Here is a 27,483-nt window from a genome sequence, read left to right as displayed (position 1 = left end):
AATAGAGATATAGAAAAGCGTGCTATCCTCCTCAGCGCAACCGCTACCGCGCTTTTCTGGATTGTTGATTTCACTGCCTTTGCCACGAGCGGTTGACAGATGATGCTACGATCGAGTGTACGGTCTTGCGGAAAAAATGCAATGCGTTCATTTTCATTCTGTGAGTTCGACTGAGCTTGACTAAATGTTGTATTTTCGCCTTACGCGACTTGTTTAAACACTTACGATGGGCTTGAAGTAATCCAAACCTCAGAGATGTCCAATGTTGCTACGTTTTCATTATCTAAAAATTTTCTCAGGTCCACAGAATTAATTAAATCTTGAATTCTTCAATCCACACCCCCCCCCCCCCCCTCCCTCCTTCCCCTTTAAGAGTGGATCCCGCGTCAATTTTTATATGCGCAGATCTGCTAGTGCCTTGTCCCCCTTTGTGTGTACACGCAAGCCACAAGACCAAGTGCGCACGGAAAAGATCCCGTAATCCACGTCAGAGTTCGCTGGATTATTCATGTAGAAACACGAAAATGCCAAGCATGCACCCCCCGAAATATAGCTTAAATATAGCTGCCTAAATGGCCGAAACGTGAGAAAAAATAACACTCGTGCAAAAAACACACAGAAAAACACACAGAAAATACATACACGAGTGTACGTGGGAGCCTCTGTTTCAGCCCATGAACGTAGAAGAAAAAGAAGCAGCAGAAGAAGAAGAATACCCACCCAACCCCCACACATACACAAATACACGCGTGCGCACGCACACATACAGATTGTGACACAGTTACACATACTATTATAGGCTGACACACTCTGTACACAAGACTTCAAAACTGTAAAAAGACAGGATTGGGGAAGAAACGACTAAAAATACGTGCCTTGCACTGAGATTTAGAAAGTAAATCATGTAACTTTTACAGTTTTCGGCGAGGTAGTTTGTCGCTTCCCTTTAAAAAAAAAAGAGACTTATTTTATTTTTATTTTTCCAGCGAGAAAAATCAATTTATTACCATCTATAAAAAATTTAAAAAAATCATTTTGTCTGTCACGTGGATGGTGACGTCATTAACGCTATCATGTTGGGCGAGTGAGGAGCGCGTTCTCCGTGACAAGCGCAAGTTCTTTCCCGCGACGGACAGACATCTCGAAGGGAATCAATCTTTGAGTTCAGCGAAAGAACGTTTGCACAAACACTGTCACTGCAATTTTCGTCACCGTTGAGGAAAAATGTGAGTAGAAGCAAGCACAATTTAGCTTTCTTGTTTGACATTGACACTTGACGAAGTTTGAGCCAAACTGCTGACAGTTGTGAAAAAAATGACCGCTCAAGGACAATACATTTGGCTTTAAAAAAAAGCTTGCTTGCAGATGGTTTTGTGGGTGCTGCTGCGATCTTGAGCAGGAAAACGATTTGATGAGAAGGTCATACGTGATCAAAATCCGCTTTATCGAAATGTGTGTAGATAAATATTGTAGTGTGCTGCAACACCACCGGCTAAGATGCAGGGGCGCGAGATTTGAAATTGTGCTGATCGAAGCGCGCAAATGAAAAACGTATCTCACTTACTCAGACAGAAAACTAGCAGGAAGTAATCTTTGTTGCAGCTTAGATGCAGTTTATTTCGAAACTTTTCAAAATTTTAACCACTAGATCTGGACACCGTCATTTAGTGATTTACTTTCTACTCGTGTGCATAGCCGTTTTAATTTTTATTTTTTATTTTTATTCTTTCACTGCTGTAACAGATAGTTAACAGCAGGTGTACTGTTATGCTAAACTTATTTGAGGAATCGAATTGAGCTAAGGAGAAGCCCCTCAGTCTTTTAGTATTATATTCATAGATTACTTCTTCAGCTCTTGACATTTTATTCTATGGATTGCAGATGCAAAAAGTTTGTAAAAAGATGGACTCTCTGGTCGGAGAGTCGTGTCTCACTGGCAAGCATTCCAGAGACTCCAATTCCTCATCTCCTCTTGTTCCGGAACTTTCTATTCGGATGTCGCCTCCGCATACTGAAGAATCCAATGAGGTGGCAAAAATCAACTCACCTAAGAACACTGTGTTTCCACTTTCTGTGGGAGATATTCCAGGTCCAGGTTTCAACAACCCGGTTGTCAATGTTATGTCTCCAAAATGTCTAATGAGTCAAAGGTCGAATTCGAACACTAATAAAATGAGTTCCCTTTCTCCCTCTCGAAAAAGGAGAGCTAGTGATGAAGCTGTGCAGAAAAGGAAAGAAGACAGCTTGAATCTTGGAGAGGATACTATGGACACCACCGATGAAGGATTTAGCTCCATGAATAGCAGCAACAATCGGTCCTTTGACAAAGAATCCACAGAAATGAAGGAGGATGATAGAAGATCCAGTGACAAAAGCGTGGGTGAAACAAATGGTATGAGCGAGAAGGAAACACAGGTGGTGATTGATTCAGACGCAGGAGATACTGGCAAGAACATCTCTTCTAAAATCAAGTGAGTATAGTTATTCCTTCCTGTCTTCTTGTCTCTCTCTGTGTCTGCCTGCCTCTATCTCTCAACTTTGTGTTCTTGTTTTCTCCACTTTTACGTCGTAAATTTACCAGGGACATATTATAAGTCTAGGCTTCAGCCTTAAATCTCAATCCTTGAGTAATAAAGATTGTTCTCTCTCTCTCTCTCTCTCTCTCTCTCTCTCTCTCTCTCTCTCTCTCTTTCTCTTTCTCTCTCTCTCTCTCTCTCTCTCTCATTCTCTCTCTTTCTCTTTCTCATTCTCTCTCTCTCTTTCTCTCTTTCTCTCTCTCTCTCTCTCTCTCTCTCTCTCTCTCTCTCTCTCTCTCTCTCTCTCTCTCTCTCTCTCTCTCTCTCTCTCTCTCAGTCTCAGCAGAGTAGCCCAAATATACCTTTGGTATGGTAAATCGGTAACACTAACAGTCAATCTTATTTCATGATCAAAGAGGCATGTGTTTTGCAACACTTTCATGTGTAAACGTCGTGAAAGTAAGCCCGACGTTTTACCATTAAAAAAAAAAAATTCAGATTCATTTTTGGTCACTCATCGACTCAGTTGATGTATTCCAGTACGGACTTATTGACACAGGTTTTTTTTCTCAGCTATTGTTAAAGGCTGCAGATGGGAGAAATGCTTTTCTATACCCAGTTTTTCGGTGTTTCTTGTGTGACCAGGGCTGAAGTGTCGTCGCAGATTGACCGGGACAGGGAGGCGGCGAGTGGTCTCACAGGCTTTGTCACCCTGGCGGCAAGGAATGGCGATTCTTTCCAGGGAGGGCTAGCGCTTCCCTCCATTCTGTCACACCATCAGAATACTCCTCTCAACAGCTGCTTTCCAGGCAGTGATGGAAATTGGTAAACTTCACAATTTTAGCGTTTTTAGCATTATATGCAAGCAGCAGCATGTTTGAATGTCATTTTGGATGACAAGTTTAACTGGATCCCAGTGTATGTCACAGATGAATTACAGTACTGGAGAGGGGCGTTGTGATGTTAAAATGTTGAAATGATTTGCATGGTGGAAATTTAAATTGAGGTTGAACAATGTAGAAGAAGAAAAAAATCTTAAAGGCACAGTGCAGCTCACAGCCTTCGTCAAGTTTTGCGTTTTTGTTGCAGCTGAGTGCATTTACAGTTCAAAAATCCTCCTATGGTAGTAAAACAAACCCAAAACTACCCAACGACGACATCTGTGAAGCTCGACAGTTTCTTGTTCACGCGAGTGCATAAATTAACCTAGTTATTACGTGGTGTTTGGTCGGAGTTCGATTCAACTGAGTGATTCCGGCCTCCATTTTGTTTTACACAAACTCATGATGACGTCTGACATAGTTTGCTTAGTGACGTGTCTTTTTGTGCATGATGTGGTGATCTACCTGATCTAAATTTAGATCCAAAAATAGGTCAAGACCAGCCGGGTCCGGGTACGAAAATCGCAGTTCTTGACTCTTTGGGTGCAAGTCAATGAAACTTGGTAGTTCTTCTAACGGATAGCTGCCTGAGGTATGACTAAAAGCCCCAGGGGCTCCGTGCACCTGGATTTGACAAGTTCAGTACCTTTAAAATAAGAACGGAAACGTGTGGTTGTGTTCAAAAGAAATCACACAACCTTTCTGCATTGAAATTTCCTTCGGTTACAAAACAAGATACTTTGAACTGTTTAGCCCAGAATTTGACAAAATTCCAGGTATCAGATTATATCTGCCGGTGTGCCACCTGTCTTGACGAGCCAGCACTTGGCAGACAACAGCAAACACACCACCACCACCACCACCACCACCACCAGCAAAACCAGCACAACAACCACTGCAGGGAACAGTGCCTTCAGTTTTCAGACTTGTAATGCCACGTCCGCCACCACAACCAACACCACCAACTCAACTAACGGTGCCCCCATCACCACCCCCATCACCACCGCTGACCCTCTCTTGAGTTTTCTGCAACAGTACAGTGCAGGTGAATCTAGTCATCTTTAAGTTTAAGTGACTGATTACCGCCATGTTTTTGTTCGTGGGTTATTTTGTGTGACTTTTTGGATCATCGGAGTATTTAGTAGGTCAGTGTCATGATATAGTGACGAACCGTTTTCAACTGGTTTGGAAGCGAGAGCTTTGAACGTTTACAAGCTCAGGTTTAATGGCCTCAAGACATGACCCAGATCTAGTTTACCCTCGTTAAATGTCAAGGTCACAGCGGGGTCATGTTGGGATAGAAAACAAAATCTCCGTTTAGGATTCTAGATCTTCAAAACTGCACGTACTTCCATGGTTTGATGACCTCTAGACATAAGTCTGCATGATCCTGGTCAAATTTCAAGATCTAAATGCGATCCAGCTTGGATCAATTAGGATATTTTCATTCTCTTGAACGTTTATGGAGCTAGAGCATCATATAATTTCTGTTTCATATTACTTATGACGAAGATGAGTCGTATGAGCAATTGCATTTCTTGTTTTGGGTACATTCGATTTCTGTCACGTCTTCATGCCTTGTGGATACCGTGGGAAACTGATTGCATCGGTCTTAAAAAAAAAAAGTGTTTGTTAATAACTTGTTTTTATTTATTCATTTTTTGACTCACATGCGAAGCAAAAGTGAGTCTATGTACTCACCCGAGTCGTCCGTCCGTCCGTCCGTCCGTCCGTCCGGACGTCCGTCCGGAAAACTTTAACGTTGGATATTTCTTGGACACTATTCAGTCTATCAGTACCAAATTTGGCAAGATGGTGTATGATAAGTTCCCAAAAAACATACATAGCATCTTGACCTTGCTTCAAGGTCAAGGTCGCAGGGGCCATAAATGTTGTCTAAAAAAACAGCTATTTTTCCCATTTTTCCCATTTTCTCTGAAGTTTTTGAGATTCAATACCTCACCTATATATGATATATAGGGCAAAGTAAGCCCCATCTTTTGATACCAGTTTGGTTTACCTTGCTTCAAGGTCAAGGTCACAGGAGCTCTTCAAAGTTGGATTGTATACATATTTTGAAGTGACCTTGATCCTGAACTATGGAAGATAACTGTTTCAAACTTAAAAATTATGTGGGGCACATGTTATGCTTTCATTATGAGACACATTTGGTCACATATGATCAAGGTCAAGGTCACTTTGACCCTTATGAAATGTGACCAAAATAAAGTAGTGAACCACTAAAAGTGACCATATCTCATGGTAGAAAGAGCCAATAAGCACCATTGTACTTCCTATGTCTTGAATTAACAGCTTTGTGTTGCATGACCTTGGATGACCTTGACCTTGGGTCAAGGTCACATTTATTTTGGTAGGAAAAATGTGTAAAGCAGTTCTTAGTGTATGATGTCATTGCTAGGTTTAGTTATTTGACCTTGACCCTGAAGGTCAAGGTCATGTAACGGTCAAGGTCAAGTTAAAGGCACACTCAGCTTCCCGTAAACCATCAGTTTCTGGTCACACTCACAGACACTGTCAGGTTTTTACACACAGTACAAACACCCTTTTGTTTAATCACTCACCGCTTGAGAACATCCTAGGTGCCCTCCGTAAAGAGCGAGCATTTTTCATAGAATATATTTTTGCGTGGCCAGCCGGATTGTTTGTACCACAATCGGACGCCTCATTTTGGCGCTAGAACTAACTTTTAAAATCTGAATAATAAATTGACAAACATTCTTAAATCATGAAAGATTTCTTTTTTCATCAACACAAGATCAGTACAACTCGAAGTTTTCAGTGAAAGTTTTAAAAAAGGTAGCCGGGAAGCAGCTGCTAGGTAACGCAAGGTCGTGTTGCAGACAGTAATGTAGTATGTATACTGCATAGCGCTTGCTCTTTGAAGCCAACCGCCGCCCATAAGTTCGTGTGACTCGCTGCCGTTTGTTGCGTTTTAGATTCCTAGGTACACAATAACGTGCTATTGCAGATACAGCGAGTCGCATTGAAATCACAAACTGAAGACTAAATTGTGAAAAAAAAGAAAGTGGATCACACGGGTTCACGATGGCTCAGGGGTTAGATAAACCACGAAATCTGGTGTGTGGTTTATGCAAGCTAAAATAGCCGTTTAAACGATCGGTATCATTAACTGCTGTTATAATACTATTGCAAGTGTGTTCCAGAAGGTTAGAACTGCTTTTTTTGTAAGAAGATTTAGATAGTTCTGTAAACCAGTTGAGGCAGACTGGGCCGTTAACTTTCAATAATCTTGGACAAGTGTTCACAGGTTTGATTTGCTTCTGAAACGTTTTCTTCAAAGAGGCAGCAGCCGGGACACAAACACAACAATAACATGACAACTGCTTATCCTCGCCAGGAAGCACAGACACTCCAGCACCCCTGCCAGCCATCCATCTACCCCTCAACCTGGCAAGTACTTGTGGACCACCCCACACACCGCGCTATATCTATGCCACCAACCCTCGTACCGGTCAGCTGCTGGTCCTGTCGTCTGTGGGGGACCTCACTGGACCTCAGGCCCTGCAGCATCACCATCAGCTGCAGCTTCAACAACAGGTGATGGGGTGAACGAATGATGTGTGATGCTTCGGAGTTTTTGAAACGCAGATATCGCAGGATCTTGTAGCCCAGTTGGTACAGTGGAAGCCCCCTTTGAAGACCTAAAACAATCAGAGAAAATCAAGTCTTAACAAGAGGCGAAGCCTTCAAGGCTCACGTAAGAAATCGACAAACAGTAACACAAACTCAATCACTCCGTCACACATACACACACACAGTAAGCATAAGTGATACGGTGCGAGACACTAGATCTAGATCTGTCTGTCTGTAGCCTACTTACGGGGACACGACTGCCAGATGGCCAGATCGACACTGCGCTTTCGACAGCGCTTCCTCGCGCAGACACTGGAAACACGCTGTGCAGATTAACCTGCAGGAAATCTCCTTTGGTATCTTCTTTATCTATTTTTCTGGAGCTACGAAACCGAACAATGTGAAATCATGAGTCGTCTTCTCCGAATCGGCGAACTGCAGCTCGGCGATAACTGTATCTATACCACAATCCTTCACGCGATCTGACCTAACCTTGACCCCTGACCTGGTCTACATACCACACACGACACAAACCAGTCACCTGTTTTTACCCCCCCAAAACCCCCCACCACCCGTTTTCTTTGGATACACACTTTAACTACATACGTGCCGACGAAATGTTGATCATTGCTTCAGTCAATACTTTGAAGCTGTTGCTTGAATAATAAGCAGGTAAAATTAGTATTTCGGTGTTCAGTCAATTCAAATGTTAAAGTTTCTATCACACACGCACGCACAGACAGACAAAAGTTAGCATCGCATAGGCAACACTTACGTGAGCCAAAAAGAAGGGAGTCTTAAAATGGGGGTACATGTACTGAGGTTATGAACAAATAAATCGGAGAAATTCAAAACGGTCTTGAAAAGGAGGGAGTCTCGTATTAGGGGGTCTCCAAAGGGAGGTTCCACTGTGCAGGGTTTAGCCTGGGAGAAAAAGGCAATGGGACATTTGTCCCCCTCAACCAAATTCCGATGGGACATAGTCAAAGGCAAGAAGCCCCAAAGAGGCCTGTACGCGTTTTGACCAAAGATACAATATGGTGCCATCTGAGAATTAGCCGCTATATGGTGTTTTCTCTGTAGTGTGTGTCTGTGTGTGTGTGTGTGTGTGTGTGTGTGATCCGATGTAAAGTGTACATTTGGTGGCGAAGTGGGACGTAATAAATCTCAATGCGCTCTTTGACGCACTGAAGGAAATTGTGATGGGACATTTTCAGCTTTAATGCGCCAATGGCGCAGGGCGCACTAATAAATGAAACCCTACTGTAGAGCATTTGACTTGTGAACCTCGGGCCACAGGTTCGAATCCAGGTCGGGACAGAGACGGATCAATTGTATGTGATGTCTGGGAAACGATATATCCATTATTGGCTGCAGTGGCTTTATTTCCTCCATTCATTGGTACAGTTTTATGTATTTGCTGATGTAGTTACTCATATACATGTGTCTCGAGAAGTTTTTCTGAGTTTTCTGAAACTCACACTGTTAAAAGGAAATTGGGTTGGGTTTATTTCTTCCACATTCATTTTATTTGTTTAAATTGACGGTGTGGATATACTGGCTTCTGCGGTATTGATTTGGACTGACTATTGCGGGAAGAGCTGCGTCACACCTACCCCAAAAGCCACACACTTTTTTTGATGCATTGAGGAACTATAGAGTGCTGTCCGCTACGCGTATGAATAGACTTGTTTACGCAGATCTCAAGTTACGGTGACCTGATTATTGACACTGTGTCGAAAATCTAGGTTGGCAGGTGTTCTCCATTGTGCAGACTTGAATTACACATAATGGCCGTGAATATTGCAGGGTAGCTTTGTTAGTGCAAGAGTGGTTTTTTGCCTTTACTGCTTTAGGACTATTGACAATGACATAGCAGTTCCTAAACATTCACAATGCCGTTTCAAGACTGAAAGAGATATATGTTTCGGGTTTTGAGAGTTATGGTGGTGGTGGTGGGGGGCAAGGCAACATGAGGGATGAAGCAGGTGCGACTGTCTTCCGTGTTTTGCTTTGGTGTAATATATATCTCGATGAGTATTGTACGTGTACTGAGACCCATCTGCTCTTTCACACTGGCCATTTCCTTTCATATGCAACCCCCCCCCCCCCCCCCGCCTTATAATGATACATGTACTACTAATAATATTGATAATGATAATAACGTTCGCAGAATTGCTTGAGCGCACGGCGATTTCATCATGGCAATAATACGTAACTTCGTAAGTACCAACAGTGATAATGGGGGTGGTGGGGGGGTGAAGAGAGGAGGGGTACAACTGAACACAGCTAGTGTTGTTCTTAGCATATATAACCACATCATGTCCTAAATAGTCGCTAGCACTGGGGACAGTAATAGTCAGTCAGCTGTTCAGTCCCAGACTGAGAGGACAATAGGTCAGCAAGACCTGGATTGAAACGATGTACAGGCCCATGATTATGTCAGTTCTGGCTTTTTACATGTAGCAGGATAGTCGATGGTTAGAAGACCTAATGTATTCATGCCAAAACTATTGGATGGTTGACCAGGCAGGGGTCAGAACAATGGGTCAAATCTCAAAAGCATGCTTCAGAGGCTGAAGACCGTGGCCCGAGAACATCAGTGCTGTGCAAATGCACGTGAATTGAGTTGGGAGAGAGAGAGGAGAGAGACAGAGATATCGTGAGTTGCTGTTTAGAACCTAACAATTTTGAGAGCAATAGAGATCAACTTTGATTGAAATTTTAGTAAAAATCATGACTTCTTTTATGTAGTAAAACATGCGCACAATCAAATTCTGTACCGAACACCTGCTTATTGAAGGTGATGCAAGCGCAACAGCAGCAGACTAACATACAGGAGAAAGGCACGTGGAAGAAGCCGCTTGGAGATAACCAGCAACAGAACACTCTGCCTACAGTTTCCAATGGCATTGCAGGAAAGCCAGCAGCAAAACCAGGCAGTCTTATTAATCAAGTAAGTGCCATTTTCTAAATTGGTTTCACTTTGTGAGGTGTTTTTTTTCCATGGAGGCTTGTAGACCTGCATTTCAAAGTGAGAGAAAATATTTATCTGAATCAGTTTGAGTGAATTGAACCATAGACCTATATTAGATATAGGTCCCTGATTGAACTGAAAGCGTTGCTTTCGTGTTATTTTGGTTGACTTTTATCACAATTCAAGGTCAGCGTAAAAGGCAGACATTTCTTTTAGATGTTTCTGTTGCTTATGCGGAAATTATATATGAGTGTGTCTGTGTGTGAACATGTGGATATGTCGGTATTACAATTTGCAGTCTTTTGCTTCTTCTTTTTTTTCCTAAGGCCAAAAAAAAAAATTGTCTGTTTCTGGCAACATGGCTAAAAAAAATAGGGTAGGTAGGTAGGGATTTTTTTTTTTTTTAAATTTTCTTTTTTACCCCAAATGTAGACCAATAAAACTAACTTGAAAAATCGCGCAAAGAGACTGGATTCACTATACATAGAGACAAGACACTCAACACATTCACAAATCGTCAGCGGACTTTCGTTTTCACACGTTTTTGTTGTTCATTTTCTCACCCTGTCCTTTACCACCAAAAAAAAAAAAAAAAAAAAAAATTTTGAGTTTGGAAAAACAAAGTTTAGGGTCGGCGCCAAAATTTAGGGTTGGTCGGGTGACCAGAAACAGACAATTTTTTTTTGTTGGCCTAAGCTGTGATTAAAGTCAACCTATCTGAAAGTATGATAGAGTGCCAGAATCACGGCAAGCAATCATAGTTTTCCTAAATTCTTTTAAACAAAATATTTGACCTTTGTTTTCCCATTCACTTGTTATCTTTATCTCTCCCCAGCTTCTCCAGAACAAACTGCCGTGCAACATCAACCTGAAAGGTGTTGCCAGTCAGGACGAGAACATGCCGCCTGTGGCCGCCGCCAGGGAGTTGCTGGCCCTGTCAAGCCCCGCACGCACACAGCCGCTCAAACAGGGCGGTGTTCCCCCTCCGCCTCTCTTCAACAGCTCTTCTGATTTGCCCGGTGAAGAGCCGGTGAGGGAGAATCATAACATGAAGGAGAGGCGACGACGGTGAGACCTTCATTGCAGCTCTGTATTTTTTTAAATTATTTTGACTCATCTCAGCAATCATGAGAGTGTTACAGTGGAACCCCCCATTTAAGACCTCCCAAAATCTGAGAAAATCGGTCTTAAAAAGGATGGAGTCTTAACATGGGAGTACATTTACAGGCTATGAACAGAAAATCTGAGAAAACAAGGTCTTAAAAAGGAGGGAGTCAACATGGGAGTACATTTACAGAGGCTATGAACAGAAAATCTGAGAAAATCGGTCTTAAAAAGGAGGGAGTCTTTACATGGGAGAACATTTACAGAGGCTATGAACAGAAAATCTGAGAAAATCGGTCTTAAAAAGGAGGGAGTCAACATGGGAGTACATTTACAGGCTATGAACAGAAAATCTGAGAAAACAAGGTCTTAAAAAGTCTTTGGGGGTCTTAAAAGGGGGGGTTCCACTGTATACATGAAGACTTGGTCCTGCCAGACCATTTTTTGGGGTAACGTTTCATGGAGCTAGTGCAGCAAATAATTTGTTTCGGATTCATCGCACGCACAATGACGCACACACACACACAGACACAGAAGGGAGCTGCATGGAAGACTGGAGAAAAAAACACGGGTGACTTTTTTTTGGTTGTTAATTATATAAATCCTTCAGTATTTGGGGTCCCCCAGACCCCCCCCTCCTTCAGTATTTGGGGTCCCCCAGACCCCCCCCCCCCCCCCCTCATTCTTCAGGATTCATGACATTTTTCAGTCCCACCTGTGAAAAAATTACATTTAAAAAAAACGATTAAAACGAATGAAGCCAAATTGCTTATGTCATGTGCACAGGGCCCGAATCAAGGATGCCTGTGACCTGATGAGGCAACTGGTGCCAGGCATGTCGGACAAGACGGACAAGGCGACTGTGTTTGAGTTCTCTGCCAGATACATCCACTTCCTCAAGAACTTTGTCGGCACTCACCATGACAAGGTCAGTGTGTGTTGCAAGGAAATTGCACTTGTTTCATTTGTAGTGTGTGTGTGTGTGTGTGTGTGTGTGTGTGTACGAGTTAATTCTTTGCCACATGTATTCACATTTTCAAGAACTGTCATCATACAAACTAAGGTCAACTATTTATTCAACTGACCAAAAACTACCGTATTTTCAGTTGCTCATTCTTTTATCTACCTCTACACTAACAATTCAAGAGCAGTCCTTTTTCTAGCATATTTCACAATCTGTAAAGGACAAATTACACAAAAAAATGTTGCTTTTATCTCAATGTATGTGAATACTGATGTTTTATTTTGTTTTCCATCTGACAGGATTTCCTGATCAAGTACAGTCCATACTAATGACTGTTATTTTTGGGCATCAGCTTTTTGAATTGGAAGTCAGCATTAATTTTATGAAGTGATCATCCACATCATAGCTATTTATTTTATGCACAATAACTTGGATGTGTGTGTTAATGAATGTGTATGTGATACAGTATTCAAGTGCTTTGTTAATTGTTGTAGCATGCATTAGTTTAATTTTGTGTGAATTTGCTTTGAGATTTACTTTTGTTGACCCCTTTCAAATTGAACTGTGCAAGCATTAGAGGTGGTCTTGAGTTACTTCCCTTCCAATCCTGACTGACTTGTGTCTGATATCTAAAAGTTATAAAAGATTTACTTTAAGCAGAAACAAATCTTGAGAGCATCAGATATTGTCAATTGATGTCATGTATCCTGTGAAAAATTAGTATGGCTCCAAACGTCTGAAATGACTTGCTTTTTTGGCAGTCTAAACGAGACAAACTGAAAGTTTCCTTTTACGGGAGGTAGTTTGTAGAATTAAGTTGCTTAAAGGCATATGTACGCGCTCCCGTGTTTACAAAGTGTAGTTTGCCCATAATCGATGTCAAACGCACCATAAGACCATATAATGACGATATGTCACCATGCGCGGACCATAATACATGCATTACAGCTTGTTCTAGCCTCTGAAAAAGTGAGGATGTCAACAAAGCCGCGGTGTTAGCTCCCTTGCATCAACGTTACATGTGTTGCCAAATCCATAAATAGGACGATCCAGATCAAAATGAAAATTAACATATCTCAACATTGAAGGGGTCCTAGACCACAATATTTTGCAGGGAACTTAATTTAGCATGTCTCCAGCTGTTGGTAAAGCAATTAGCGTGTATAGTCATCGAGTACATATGCCTTTAACAAAAGCTTACACCTGCCAGAAATGATGATTGGTGTCTGCCCCAAAATTGTTTTGACATTACCAAAGGTCATGCCAAGGACTGCCTTCAACTTTTGAATAGTCCATACTTGTATGGCCATTAATTATTTTTCTTCTGCAAATTTGCTGGAAACAAATAATTCTGTTAACATTCTTACTTGTTGAGGAAGTGCATGTATCCTGTTAATTTATGTACGGTTGTTAACGTTATTTTTTTGTTTTCAATGAAAACTTAACAAATCAACGTGGTTCAGTTTGCACTGTAAGTAAGAGGCATGTGCCTTGTTTCGTCCGTTGAAGCAGAGTTATTTTACTGCTTCTGAAGGATGTACAATGGTTTTATTTTTCCCTCGTTAATGCACATATTCTTTATTTTCTGTTGCCAGGGTGATACCTTCTGTGGTTGTTATGTTAAAAGTGTAATTTTTGAAAATCTTTGCTGTTCTGTGAGTTACATTACTGAACAACCTTGATGAAAGGGAAAACCGACTTGTTAGAAAATAAGTATGATGTATTTCATTTGTTACAAATGTGAACAAGGTTTACTTCACGTTGTTGAAAGATGTAGTTTTTTTTAAGCATGTTGGATGTTGATTTGTTGCTTTTACATAGTTGATTTGTTGATGCAATCTTTAACCTGTAACCTGAGAATAAATTACAGTAAAGCTTACAATATGGTTCATCTTTTTCATTGACATGGAAGAATGCTGAGTAAAACAAAAGGGTCAATTTGGATAATTATTTGACCAACATGTACTTTTCCTCATCCCCTCACTTTCTCAAGAGACATTTTAGTTTAATATCATTTTTGGGATAATTTTGTATTCAAACAACACAAATCTTAGTCTACCTAGATAAATGTCAATTGTAGACATTTTCTTGAGGCAACAGCAGCAAAATAATGACCAAAACAGTGACATTTTTCTTGGATTTTCTTTATTTACCAACAACAAATTTGAATAAATGTCATCCAAATGCAAATGACACTTTTTTTCACATGATTAACAAGAAGAGCAAACGCTCGATCGAGTCACTTTCGCAGTTCTGAATATTATATGAGGCATCAGATGGACAGGAAGAAATTGCTATTCACAACACAATGAGTCACGTTCACATAAAATTTGAGCCCGGTCACTTTTATAGTTTCCGAGAAAAGCCCAACGTTAAGTTGTGTGTTGCCGAACAGAAAAGGCTAGTTATCTCCCTTGTTTTTCTGATAACGTTCGTAAAAGGCTACAGATGTAAATACTTTGATGTAAAGAATAATCCTACAAAGTTTCAATCACATCCGATGAACTTTGTCAAAGATATAAAATGTCTAATTTTTCCTTTGACGCTGACCTGTGACCTTGAAAAAGGTCAAAGGTCAACGAAACCATCGTTAAAGTGTAGAGGTCATTGGAGGTCACGACTAAACAAAATATGAGCCCGATCGCTTTGATAGTTTCCGAGAAAAGATATAAAATGTCTAATTTTTCCTTTGACGCTGACCTGTGACCTTGAAAAAGGTCAAAGGTCAACGAAACCATCGTTAAAGTGTAGAGGTCATTGGAGGTCACGACTAAACAAAATATGAGCCCGATCGCTTTGATAGTTTCCGAGAAAAGTCCAACGTTAAGGTGGTGTCTACGGCCGGCCGGCCGGCCGGCCGGACAGACTAACACTGACCGATTACATAGAGTCACTTTTTCTCAAGTGACTCAAAAATCAATAACATTTGAGAGCATCCACTGAAGCATAACATACTGTGTTCAGCAAATCCTTAAATCCTATGACAATTTGCTTCATATGTGCAGTGCCAGTCAGAAATATGAGGAATAGTCAGTCTGCAGGTGGTCATAAAACAAACACAAGCACAATCAGATTTCCATGTTGTAACCAGTGAATGGCCAGTCTTTTTGCAGCCACAGAATGAACACAAGCGGTCAGTTTCTAAGGTTGTACTGAAGGTTATCGGGAACAATGTCAAGACGCCGCAGCAGATAATTCGGACACCTTGTGGTGGTACATGTTGATCTTATCCTGAAGCTGAAAACAGAAAAGAATCGTGTGAAGTTGCTTCAGTTTGAAATAAAATTAAATAAACAAGAAAAGGGCAGAGAAAAAGTCAGGCAATGAAAACATTTTTGCATAAATCTGAAGTACTCGCAGACAGATAATTGAACGAAGATATCAAAGCAGGGTTCCTGCAGGGCAGAGCTGATACAATTCAAGGAGTTTTCAAGGACATTTCCAGGACCAAATAAATGCTTTTCAAGGACATGATTTTCCCCAAATTAATGCAAAGCACCAAGTCATTCCGTAGTTGTTTCCCTTGCCAACTTCTGGGAAGGGAAGCAACTACGGGTGACTAGTAATAGTTAGTTCGTCTGCTTTCGTTTTCACTCGATCTTTTATTCTCCCAAAATGTGTGTACTGTATTTGACGAAAACAAAGGGGGTTGCATTTTTTTTTTAAATAAGACAAGCTGCTGACGAAATGTATAGGCAACAATTTGGAAAAATCAAGTACTTTTCAATGACTATTTAACAAAACTCTATTTTCAAGCACTTTTCAAGGCCTGGAAAAGGTTTTTCAATTTTCAAGGAGTTTTCCAGGGTTCAAGGACTCTGTACGAACCCTGTATCAAAGCCATATGAATGGAACAACCAATTTGTACATGGTTTTCTGCACACAACATGGAAAATAGGATACAAGTACTTCAGACCAGGTGCTGACAAAAAGTCCCCCTGTATTTTCTTTTTTCTTTTTTTTACAATTAGAAGTCGATCTATGCAAACTGATGATAACTGTGAGTGAAAGAGAGACAAGGGTAAAAGACTTCTGGCATTTTGGGAGGATGAAAACGAGATTTCAAGAAAGACGGAAAATGGGCTTTCAGTGGAGGATTTCAAGCCCTGTAATTAGCATAAGCAGTAGATAATAAGTAAAGGTATATTCTTTTTATTTGTATTAAGCAGGCCTGGGAATGAATAAAAGTGATTTGGGCGTACTGACTGGAAAATGTTGCGTTTTAAAGCATTTTTAAGGGCCCACGGAGGCTTTTTTCTTACACATTTAAAAAATGTATTTTTTACAAGTAAAATGACTATTTCTAAGAATACTCACCTCAATTTAACTAATAGGAGTTACCTTACTTACGAGTGCTAGACTGAGAAGCGTCCTATGTTACCAGTACTAGACTGTAAACAAGGTCGCTAACTCTAGATTTCCGTCGGTATACCATTTAGGGGAGTAGTCTCCCTTTGTCGGTAGTACCTCTCTGCGCATGTGCCAATGCCCATAATCCCCAGTTTCAATTCGAAGCTATTAAGTCAATAGCGGGGTTGGTGGGAGGGTCTCTGGTTAAATTGAGGTGAGTATTCTTAGAAATAGTCATTTTACTTGTAAAAAATACATATTTCTTTCGAATACATCACCTCAATTTAACTAATAGGAGAATAGATAACAGGCTGGAGGGTTGACTTTCGATCGGTAATCTAGTGTCACCTCACCCGACTCAGCCCATTTGTCCGGAATCCCCCCTGTAAAATCGGGGGAAGAAAAGGATAGATCATCGGACTGAGAAGCAAGAAATCCTGAGTCGGGCGAGTGGCAAGTTGCATTGTTGCCACTGTGTCAACTTGCTCCAGAAAGGGACAATCGAAAGAAAGTCCCACCTGTCAATGTAGAGCTGGTTTCTACTCGATGGTCGTTACTATTCCTCTGATCACTTGTCTTTATCAATGTTGGGTTATGGTTATGACTTGCCATTATGCGCCTTGAGCGACCCAACTCCCCAGCAACGTAAAGTTCTGCAGGTGGATCAGGTGAACGACCTAAAAGATGAGGAATGGTCAGAGATAACAATTCCTCTAATACCTTGAACTTATCACCAAGGTGCGTCTCTGCGACTGATCCTCCATTTAAGGGAGATTGACAGAGTTTCCAGAGATCCTGTAGAATTCTGGTCTGAGGCACCACTTTCCATGGCAAACAATTGTGCCAGTCGCATGAATGAATATATATATCCTCTCTGAATTTACCTCTCTAATGAGGATGGTAGGCACAGATACCAGTGTAAATTCAGGCTGACTTAGCTGTTCCTCCTGCGTGACAGGAAGTAAGCGCAAGTGCGCTCAGCAGTACGGTCACTGTCTGCACCTTTCCTGTGCCTGTCTCAACGCATGTGGGGGCTATAAGCCTACCCTTAATGGTTAAAGGTACCATTTGTCCTAGAATAGCAAGTGAAAGACAGCCAGCTGTATTGCCTTTACCCAAGGGGAAAACCTGCTTCTTACTTTGAAATTCCACACTTATAGCGTGAGGGGGTCCCCAGTGACCATGGGCATCTCTGAGCCCTTATTGGCTGAATGACCGCTCTTGTCTTACTCAAGAGGGTGCCATGCCTGGCATGCAACTCACTGAGAGGTCCCATTTGTGATTTCAGCAGGACCGTTTTCTGGCTTGATCAGCCAGGTCCTTGATCTAGGTTTTCTGTAAACATGGTTGTAGGAGGCATCTGCTGGGTTGTCTGCCCAGCATAGGTTTTGTGGGTTCTGGGACACTCCAGATTTCTGTAGAGCTCACAAGTTCTTAGATGACTATGCAGTGATGTTCTCCGGCCTATGGCCGAAGGTGCACTATCTTGGGCTGATGCAAAGTTCTGCCCCCTGGTAGTTGAACTCACAAAGATGTCTTATGTTGTGATCTCAGTAGTACTTCTGCCTAGATCACCCAAGTCCATATCTGGATTTTCAGTAGGCGTGGCTGCGGGCGGCAAGTGTTGCATTGTCTGACCAGCATAGCTTTGTGAGCTCTGGGGCACTTCAGCTGTTTGTGAAGCTGAGCTCTAGGGTGACTATGCAGAGTTGTTTTCAGGCCCCTGCCTGAGGCAGGAGGTGTACTCTCTTGGTCTGATGCATAGTTCTGACTTGACAAAGGTCTTAGTCAGCACCCGAGTTGCCACGTTTCTTGCCCAAAAAACGACGCGTAGCCGTAGACTGGGAGTGAGTGAGATAGGCTGGTGTGGTATTCCTGGCTCCAGCTAGGATCTCACTGTGTCTCTACCTCAGGCTCTTCGAGCGAGGGAGAAAAGGCTGGTGTGGTATTCCTGGCTCCAGCTAGGATCTCACTGTGTCTCTACCTCAAGCTCTTAGAGTGACACAACTTATACTCACCCAATAACCTTGTGTCACCGTAGACTGGGAGCGAGGGAGATAGCCTTGTGTGGTATTCCTAGCTCCTGCTAGGATCTCACTGTGTCTCTTTCCTCCAGCTCCTTTAGCTTTTGAGTCCAGGCATCTGAGAGTCTACATATGAATGGGATGGACACATTCACCCACTGTCAAAGGTATTGCCGCACTCATTATGCCTTTCGGGGGAGGAATACCTCTAGGTCTTATCTCTGTGGTCCAGGGATCTTAGAGCGCCAGTTGTAAGAGGCAAACGAAGCTTGTCCAATTCAAGGTTCGGTTGGAAGGGGTGGCTGAGCCTTCCCAAATCCAAGTGTGTCTGTGGCCGTACCCAATACCCCTAAAGGTAGAGGAAGCTCTTCTTGTTCCAGGAAAATTTGACTCAATGATGGAGGGACGTATGGTTTACCCAGTCCAAGATGTCTGGCAGCACTAATCAATCCGCATGGGCTGAGAGGTCCTCCTTGATCTATGAAATCTGGCCCATGGATCTCATAGTGCGGATGGCTGGCCAGACCTCAGACTATCTCTCAGTGTCCTTCCTGGAAAGTCCATGGAAAAACGGGCGGAGTCACCTCGGGAGACATTCCCTCTTTAGTCAAGTCTGTCCGTCTCTGAAGCATGACGTAGGTTGAGTGCTGACCCTGTTGAAGGGTTTTTCCTTGACTTGGTTTGTTTGTTTGCTTAACGCCCAGCCGACCACGAAGCGCCATATCAGGGCGGTTCTTGACTTGGTCCAAGGAAGATAACCATGAGGTTTTGTAGCCTAAGGACTGCCTGACCCTGGGGTAGGTTGTCTTCCAAAAGCTGCTGATCATCCCAGGGGCACCTGCCCAGTGATCTTAAACGGCCCATCCCTTCTCTAGGACGTCTACTGTCGTCTCTCCTGTTGATGCTTCTGCCAGAGTTGTTATCATTATCAGTCGAGATGTGACCTGTTACAGGTGTCGGACATCCTCTGTTGAGTGTCGACTGTACAATCTGACATTTCTATCATCATCCCCTGGCTGATGCGGGTGTCAGATGACATTCAGGAAGAAGGGGCAACTCTACAAGTTGTTACGCTGGGTCCGTCCACAGGTCATGAAAGCAATCTGTACTTGACGTTCTCAGAGCACTTCTTCCCCCGTCTCTGCGTTATCTCCAACAGCTCCCCGCCTTGTGATGTAGCCTGAACATGCTCACCCGTGTTGCCCGACGCTTGTATGGCAAGATTCTTGGGCCTGTTACCCTGTTGAACAAGCTCCACTCCAAGTGTGAGTGATCTTCAGAGTCGTTTCCTCAGGCAAATGTCTTGAGACACTTTGATTCCTCTTATCTTGGTACGCAGTGTCTGTCTTGTAGCTGTGTATCCGAAGGAGACATCTAGAGACCTCAAGAGCTTGCAGTATGCATGGAAACTGATGTGACTACCATACCCTGTTCAGTTGTCCACCGCTGTTTGACTGGTGATCTGTATGCAGATTGCAGGTGCCATCTTGTTACTGGTAGGGCGGCTCCCCGGTGTGAAGGTTGTAGCCTCTAACCATTAGCTCTCCATTCCATGTGATGAAGATAACTAGGAGGCTCTAGGCATTCTCCTCACACTCCCAGACTTCTGTGTAGCCGGGCACTGCTGAATATGGTCAGGCGTGAAGTGTTGGTCTAGTTCCAAGAGCGTTAAACATTAGGTCTTCCTCAGTCCGTCAGGAGGTGGTAGACAGGCAATGGGGGGCGGGAGCTGTCCTTCCGGTGCTGAAGCATCGCTACAGGCAGTTTGCAGCACTGAATACTGGTAGTCAAAATGCATGAAGCCACCATCATGATGGGGAACCCTGGCAAAGATAGTGGTGGGAGGGGCCCAGTCCTGTCAACAGCCGTGTTTCGGGGTCACCTCAAGGGAGAGGTTGCAGACGAGGCTGTAGCTACCTCAGGGAGATTCTACTCATGTTACGCCCAGTGGACGTCTTGCCTGACAGCTGGAGGGTCTGTCATAAGCTGTCGCAACGATCCTGGGAGTTATCAGGGCGAAAAGGAAGCCTGTCTCTTCCTGTGCTTACTGGAGGTATTCCCCCAGAGCGCCCGACATTGTCTGTTTGGTAATGTCTACGTATATATAATACATGTCAATATGACTTAATTCCCCCTCGTACTGATAACGGCATGGTTGTGCCAAGAGTTTATCCAGTACCTTTCTCATGAGAGTAGCCGCTCTGTCTAGGAGGCATAGTTAATTGTGTGTTGTAACAACATCCGTTTAGCAAATATGTTATATTTTCCATAATATGAAATGATAAACATTGTATCCCTTGTATGAACCTGACTAGAGCCAGTGTTATTTAAGGGCGGCCTCTTATTGTTAGGTCCTGTTGTCTACTTCTGAGAACCTAGTCGTAGGATTAGGTGACAACAGTAGAGATGTGGCCTTGTTAAAGGTCAGAGGCTTAGGTTTTGCCTACGAACCAGGAATAAGTAGAGGCATGACAACATTATAGGAAGCTCACCTGTGAGTATTATTCAGAGCCTTGCTCGATCTTGCATGTTGTGAAAACTCAGCTGAGTGTAATACTCATGTGTTAACAACCAAGTTTATTCATGCCCCTAAGGCATGGTTTCAACTGTATATTATTCATAACATGTCATTCAAGTGTAATGTACATCAATTGTGCACTGGAACAGAACATAAGTATATATGTGTGCCTGTTCTAATTGAATTTGAAGAGCTGTCTCCTGGCACTGTGGTATCAACAGATTTTAGCTGAGTGTAATCTCAAAGTGTAAACACTTGAGTTTAACCATAAGTTAAATCTTTTACCACTCAGATAGCTGATTTAAACACTCCATGAAAATGGAATTTGTAACATCAACTGACTTCTTTGATACCCTTTGCCAAGAAAAAAAGGATTATATCCCAATAAAGATGTCCCATCTGTGTTTGCATACACTTTAATTCTTCCTTGTCAATTTAAAAAAAAATTTTTTTTTTTTTTTTTTTAAATATATATTTACTGTTTATATATATAATGTGTATGTATGCACGCATACAAGTTTACAAGTTAATCAAGTTAAGTTGGCAAGGAAAGTATTCTTTATCCAATTTGAAGAAGTACCACCACCTGGTCTCTGTGAGTCCACCATGATCATCTGATAAAATACCAAAACCATAATCTGCCAACCGCAGAAAACATCGTTTCCCAGAAACATAGGAGAGAGAATTACTTGCCTTTCTCTGAGAGTAAAGGAAGTTCCCTCCGTAATATTCCCGGAGGCGCATGTCTCAATCTCAGTGTTTGGTTTTCTTTCCAAGCGGGCGAGGTTTGTTGTTATTCTTCGATACAACCCGCTTTCAGTTCTATCAGCGTTCAAGCGTACTGCGGTCCGTATCTACGCTGCCCGCAAAAGTCATCGCAGTTTGTAATGACCGAAGTATTCATACGCCGTATGTAACATTCGCGGGCGCTCTGTGCCTTCAGTTCAATCAGCGTTCAAGCGTACTGCGTTCCGTATCTACGCTGCCCGCAAGAGTCATCGCAGTTTGTAATGACAGAAGTATTCATACGCCGTATGTAACCTTCGCGGGCGCTCGGTACTTTGTACGCCTAAAAATTCGGATCAGAAATGCGCTTCCGGTCGGGATAACGCACCTGGTAAACCTCGCTGTAGTCGATAAAAAGCTGTTAAAACGCAAAAAACTTCTGGGTAATTTCGAAGTTGAAGGTCTTGTTCGTATTCCTACATTGATGTGTAGGGTGACCTGCCGTTGCTTTCCATTGAAAGCGGCAAGGTAAGTTATCGTTCGCGGAGTTCTATTGCGCAAATGAAACCGGTCCAACCGCTGTAAATATCTGTTCGACATTCGTAACGACTGAGTAAAGAATAGTTGTCGTTCAATTGCATGTTCACTAGTTTTAAAAGACAAGTAACGGAGCCTGTTAGGCTCTGTGTGTCAACAAGGTATCATTGATGATTGAAGTACCTTCTACTTATGACCAAGTAACTTTGTTACATTTTTAAGCCGTTTCACTTTCATTTTCACGGTTCGTTACGTTGTTCAACGTGATGAATCATTGAATGTATACGGGCGTAGTAATCGCCCTTAAAAAGGAAAGCCCAAACCGTGATTGAAGGTGAAAGATGTAGTTCCTGTGAAGGAAGTCTTCTTAGACGGGAAAGGTCTAAATACACGTCTAGCTCCCCGTAGCAAGAAAATGAAACTGGGGATTATGGGCATTGGCACATGCGCAGAGAGGTACTACCGACAAAGGGAGACTACTCCCCTAAATGGTATACCGACGGAAATCTAGAGTTAGCGACCTTGTTTACAGTCTAGTACTGGTAACATAGGACGCTTCTCAGTCTAGCACTCGTAAGTAAGGTAACTCCTATTAGTTAAATTGAGGTGATGTATTCGAAAGAAATAGGACTTTGTCGTATTTACGACATTCCCAAGCCTGATTAAGTAAAGGTATGAAAAGAAGAAGATGAAACTAACCCTTGTGTGTATGTCAACCTCCTGATGCCGTCGCAGAGCTCCTAACAACTGGTCGGCACAGGTGTAGGGTACCCACACTGACATGGGGCTGGGTTGCGCCACACCCTGAAACAAAAGCATCACGGTCATTTATTTAATCAATTCACTAAACATAATTCTGGGGTGTTCCACGGACTCCTGCACAATACATATGTGTAAAGACACTAATGGTCGGTTCACACCTCTGGATCAAGCTTGCAAGATGGCTATCACTTGTCACCTGCTTGGCACTATCCAGATGGTTAACATCCCGTTCCGAACAAACATGGATGTTCACACTTCCCTCGCAAAACTTTCTCGCCTTCCTCACTGTCTCTCTCAGACAAGCAAAACTAGTGGAAAATGCTTGCAGATCAGGAATTATTGATAAATAACATTATAATCTGTATTGGTACGGCCTATATGACGAAAATACTGTGAATTGTAAAATGAATGAATTCACTTTGATGGGGCAAAAACGCCGTTTTTCTCTACCCTCGCCATCCCCACACCACCCTACTCCTCCCCACACCACCCCCCTACTCCTCCCCACACCACCCCCCTACTCCTTCCCACACCACCCCCTACTCCTCCCCGCACCACCCCCCTACTCCTCCCCGCACCACCACCCTACTCCTCCCCGCACCACCCCCCTACTCCTCCCCGCACCACCCCCTACTCCTCCCCGCACCACCACCCTACTCCTCCCCGCACCACCCTACTCCTCCCCGCACCACCACCCTACTCCTCCCCGCACCACCACCCTACTCTTCCCCGCACCACCACCCTACTCCTCCCCGCACCACCACCCTACTCCTCCCCGCACCACCCTCCTCCCCGCACCACCACCCTACTCCTCCCCACACCACCACCCTACTCCTCCCCACACCACCCCCCTACTCCTCCCCACACCACCCTACTCCTCCCCACACCACCACCCTACTCCTCCCCGCACCACCACCCTACTCCTCCCCGCACCACCACCCTACTCCTCCCCGCACCACCACCCTACTCCTCCCCGCACCACCACCCTACTCCTCCCCACACCACCACCCTACTCCTCCCCGCACCACCACCCTACTCCTCCCCGCACCACCAACCTACTCCTCCCCACACCACCACCCTACTCCTCCCCGCACCACCACCCTACTCCTCCCCGCACCACCAACCTACTCCTCCCCACACCACCACCCTACTCCTCCCCACACCACCACCCTACCAGGCCTGCCTACCCTCCAAGTGAAGCTTCAGGGACAAAGTTCTGTTGAAGATTAAAAGAAGTCGATTTTGCGCGAAGCGCAAGCGAGCCGGCTAGGGGGGTCCGGGGGCATGCCCCCCTCGGAAATTTGTTTTGGCCAAAAGGACACAATTGGTGCAATCTGGTGTCATTTTACCCTAACATTGCCCTCAAATCATCTTGCCAAACTTGAACATTGTCACTGTAAATGTCACTGAAAAAATGAAATTCAAACTTACAATATTTACATTTTGTACAAGGTTTGGTGGTGTCACTGCATTCATTTGGAGCTGGCCTGAAGGGACCTGTAATATGCACTCTTCATGTCTTTGAGCTCCTTGTTGGTGTAAACTCTATCCAGAGCTTCACCGGGTCTCGACTTGGCGACAACAAGTGCTTCGAGAGTGTCTTTTGCCATGCTGCCTCTAAAATCTGTCTTGTTCTTGCGGACCACCGAGAAAATCCTCTCGCAGTGTGCTGAAGAGTGTGGAATGGTGAGGATTGACAGCATGACCATTGGCAAGTGTTGGAACATTGACGCCATCTTTTCTTCGACCTTTTCTTCTTGCAAGAAGTTGATGCGCATGCGTATTAGCTACAAAACTGAGCTGCTCGGCAATAGTCGGAACCCGCCTACGTCATTTCTCAGCTGTGACTTCGGCAATTCCCGGAAGTCATTCACCAGGCAATCTCTCTCGCTCACACTGTTGTGAGCGTGTTTGGAATTTTTTTGAGTTTCCGGGACGCATTTCAAACATCCGTATTTTCCGGAACACTTGATAAAAATTATTGATTTCCGGGACAAATACGGAAATTCCGTAACGGTAGGCAGACCTGCCCTACTCCTCCCCACACCACCACCCTACTCCTCCCCACACCACCACCCTACTCCTCCCCACACCACCACCCTACTCCTCCCCACACCACCACCCTACTCCTCCCCACACCACCACCCTACTCCTCCCCACACCACCACCCTACTCCTCCCCACCCAATATCCGCTATTTCTGAAATATTATTGAGGAATTATCAGGGACATCGCAGGGGCGGGGATGTAGCTCAGTCGGTAGCGCGCTGGATTTGTATCCAGTTGGCCGGTGTCAGCGTGAGTTCGTCCCCACGTTCGGCAAGAGATTTATTTCTCAGAGTCAACTTTGTGTGCAGACTCTCCTCGGTGTCCGAACACCCCCGTGTGCACACGTGCAAGCACAAGACCAAGTGCGCACGAAAAAGATCCTGTAATCTATGTCAGAGTTCGGTGGGTTATAGAAACACGAAAATACCCAGCATGCTTCCTCCGAAAGCGGCGTATGACTGCCTAAATGGCGGGGTAAAAACGGTCATACACGTAAAAGCCGTGGGAGTTTCAGCCCATGAACGAACAAACAAACAATCTGGGACATCGCTATATGGCAGACTCAAAAAGTTAAGGGAGAGTAAACTCCAGATTTAGCCAGACACCGCAGCCGTCCGGCAAGCCAAGACACGCTCCCACGGTTGAGATAAACAAAGCAGACACGCGCTGACGGATAACACGCGTCAATGACGGGAAGAAATTGAGCGAGGTGGCAAGTGCGATGAAGGTGTAAACGGACCATAAGGGCTGCAAAAGAACAACTTTAAAGGCAGCTTAAAATTCCCATAAAAGACACGAAAGACAGACACATTTTAAAGAAATGGTTTCAGTTTGAAAACATCCATTTTGTACCCTACAATGCAAGCCCCCCTTTTAAGACGTCCACAATTCTCAGAAAATCAAGTTTTAAAAAGGAGCGAGTATTAAAACGAGAGTAAAGTTACACATATGTTAAGAACAAAATCTGGAGAGAAAAATTAAAAAGGGGTACGTCTGAAATTTGGGGGGGTCCTAAAAAGGGGGTTTCACAGTAGATGTTCCCGTGATGTCAAAAGCCATTTTCTTTCTTCATAGATTTCACACATCTCTATGACAGATACCCAACCTTGTAAGACACTCAACACATCAGGTAAACGGTGAAACTTACCTTGAGACCAAAGGCTGGTGCATCTCTTCCCTGCAGCACTCCCATGAGGCCTTCCAGGTATTCTATCAACAAGGCAGCGGCCGGTTGCAACAGGTCGTAATCCAGGTACACTCGCAACAGCTGCGGTGCACTCAACACCTGCACAAAAATTACAGGTGTGTCAGCACATTCAAAAAAAGATGCAGAAAAAGGATAACATAATTGTACCTTTCAGGTATGCTGGGATTGCTTGAACAGGTAACAGAAAAGATTTGAAAGATGAATGAACAATTGACAAAATCTACTGGGTGATATTTTGCTCCAACAGTGTTTTGATCTTCGACAACTACAAAATATTGACTGCATGCTTGACCAGTTCTTACTACAGGCTGTGACACGGTAAAACATTTCTTTGAGAGGCTTGGAAAATGGCAAGCACGATCATGGTTTTAGCGGAAAGCTGTGATGGAGTAAGAAATCAAATAGTTGACAACTTTGTCACCGTTTCTTACTTCACTACAATTGAACACATGTTTATTGACATGTTTGGGAGGAAAACATTTTCTATTAAAGAATGATCTATAGCCAAAGGCCCAAAAGGTGCAGAGACGAACAAAACCAAACCCTCTGGTAGCCTCTCTAACAAAACCAAACCCTCTGGTAGCCTCTCTAACAAAACAAAACCCTCTGGTAGCCTCTCTAACAAAACAAAACCCTCTGGTAGCCTCTCTAACAAAACAAAACCCTCTGGTAGCCTCTCTAACAAAACAAAACCCTCTGGTAGCCTCTAACAAAAAACGCAGACTTTTGTACAGTGGAAACTGCCCTGGCGACCGTCTCTCAATAACAACCATCGACACACACTGACCACCCAAATGGATCCAGGAAAATGAATTTTCTGTGTAATTCACCTTTCCATATTAACCACCTGACAACACCTTCTTCTTCAGCTGAAACTCCCACGATTTTTACGTGTATGACTGTTTTTACCCCGCCATTTAGGCAGCCATACGCCGCATGGAGGAAGCATGCTGGGTATTTTCGTGTTTCTATAACCCACCAAACTCTGACATGGATTACAGGATCTTTTCCTTGCGCACTTGGTTTTGTGCTTGCGTGTACACACGAAGGGGGATAAGGCACTAGCAGGTCTGCACATAAGTTGACCTGGGAGATCGGAAAAATCTCCACCTTAACCCACCAGGCGCGGCCGGGATTCGAACCCACGACCTTCCGGCTTGAAGGCCGGCGTCTTACCACCAAGCCATTGCGCCCATCCCTGACAACACCTACAACTTTTAGTTTGTCCCTTGGTCTTTATGGACAGGTTGGACC

The 27,483-nt window shown here is 43.6% G+C and overlaps 2 protein-coding genes across 2 annotated transcripts in view; one reads left to right on the top strand and one right to left on the bottom strand.

Moving 5' to 3' along the window:
- Positions 1–1,032: 1,032 nt before the first annotated feature.
- Positions 1,033–13,939, top strand: LOC138971674 (uncharacterized). The gene is made up of 9 exons (XM_070344442.1): positions 1,033–1,226; positions 1,882–2,471; positions 3,162–3,341; positions 4,174–4,442; positions 6,777–6,976; positions 9,816–9,968; positions 10,825–11,057; positions 11,880–12,021; positions 12,357–13,939. The coding sequence occupies exons 2-9, from the start codon at positions 1,882–1,884 to the stop codon at positions 12,384–12,386; spliced, it is 1,797 nt and encodes a 598-aa protein (XP_070200543.1). The 5' UTR covers positions 1,033–1,226; the 3' UTR covers positions 12,387–13,939.
- Positions 13,940–14,184: 245 nt separating this feature from the next.
- LOC138971673 (nuclear pore complex protein Nup160-like) overlaps positions 14,185–27,483 on the bottom strand; it is a 66,425-nt gene continuing 53,126 nt past the window's right edge. The window contains exons 31-33 of the mRNA XM_070344440.1: positions 26,170–26,307; positions 22,912–23,016; positions 14,185–15,294 (exon numbers count right to left, since the gene is read on the bottom strand). Coding sequence (XP_070200541.1) covers positions 15,232–15,294; positions 22,912–23,016; positions 26,170–26,307 — 306 coding nt within the window. The 3' untranslated portion in view covers positions 14,185–15,231. The remainder of the gene's footprint in view (positions 15,295–22,911; positions 23,017–26,169; positions 26,308–27,483) is intronic.

Source organism: Littorina saxatilis, linkage group LG7 (assembly GCF_037325665.1).
Source record: "Littorina saxatilis isolate snail1 linkage group LG7, US_GU_Lsax_2.0, whole genome shotgun sequence".
Lineage (NCBI taxonomy): Eukaryota > Metazoa > Mollusca > Gastropoda > Littorinimorpha > Littorinidae > Littorina > Littorina saxatilis.
Note: the sequence above shows the minus strand (reverse complement) of the source record. Positions and strands in the feature narration are given on the sequence as shown.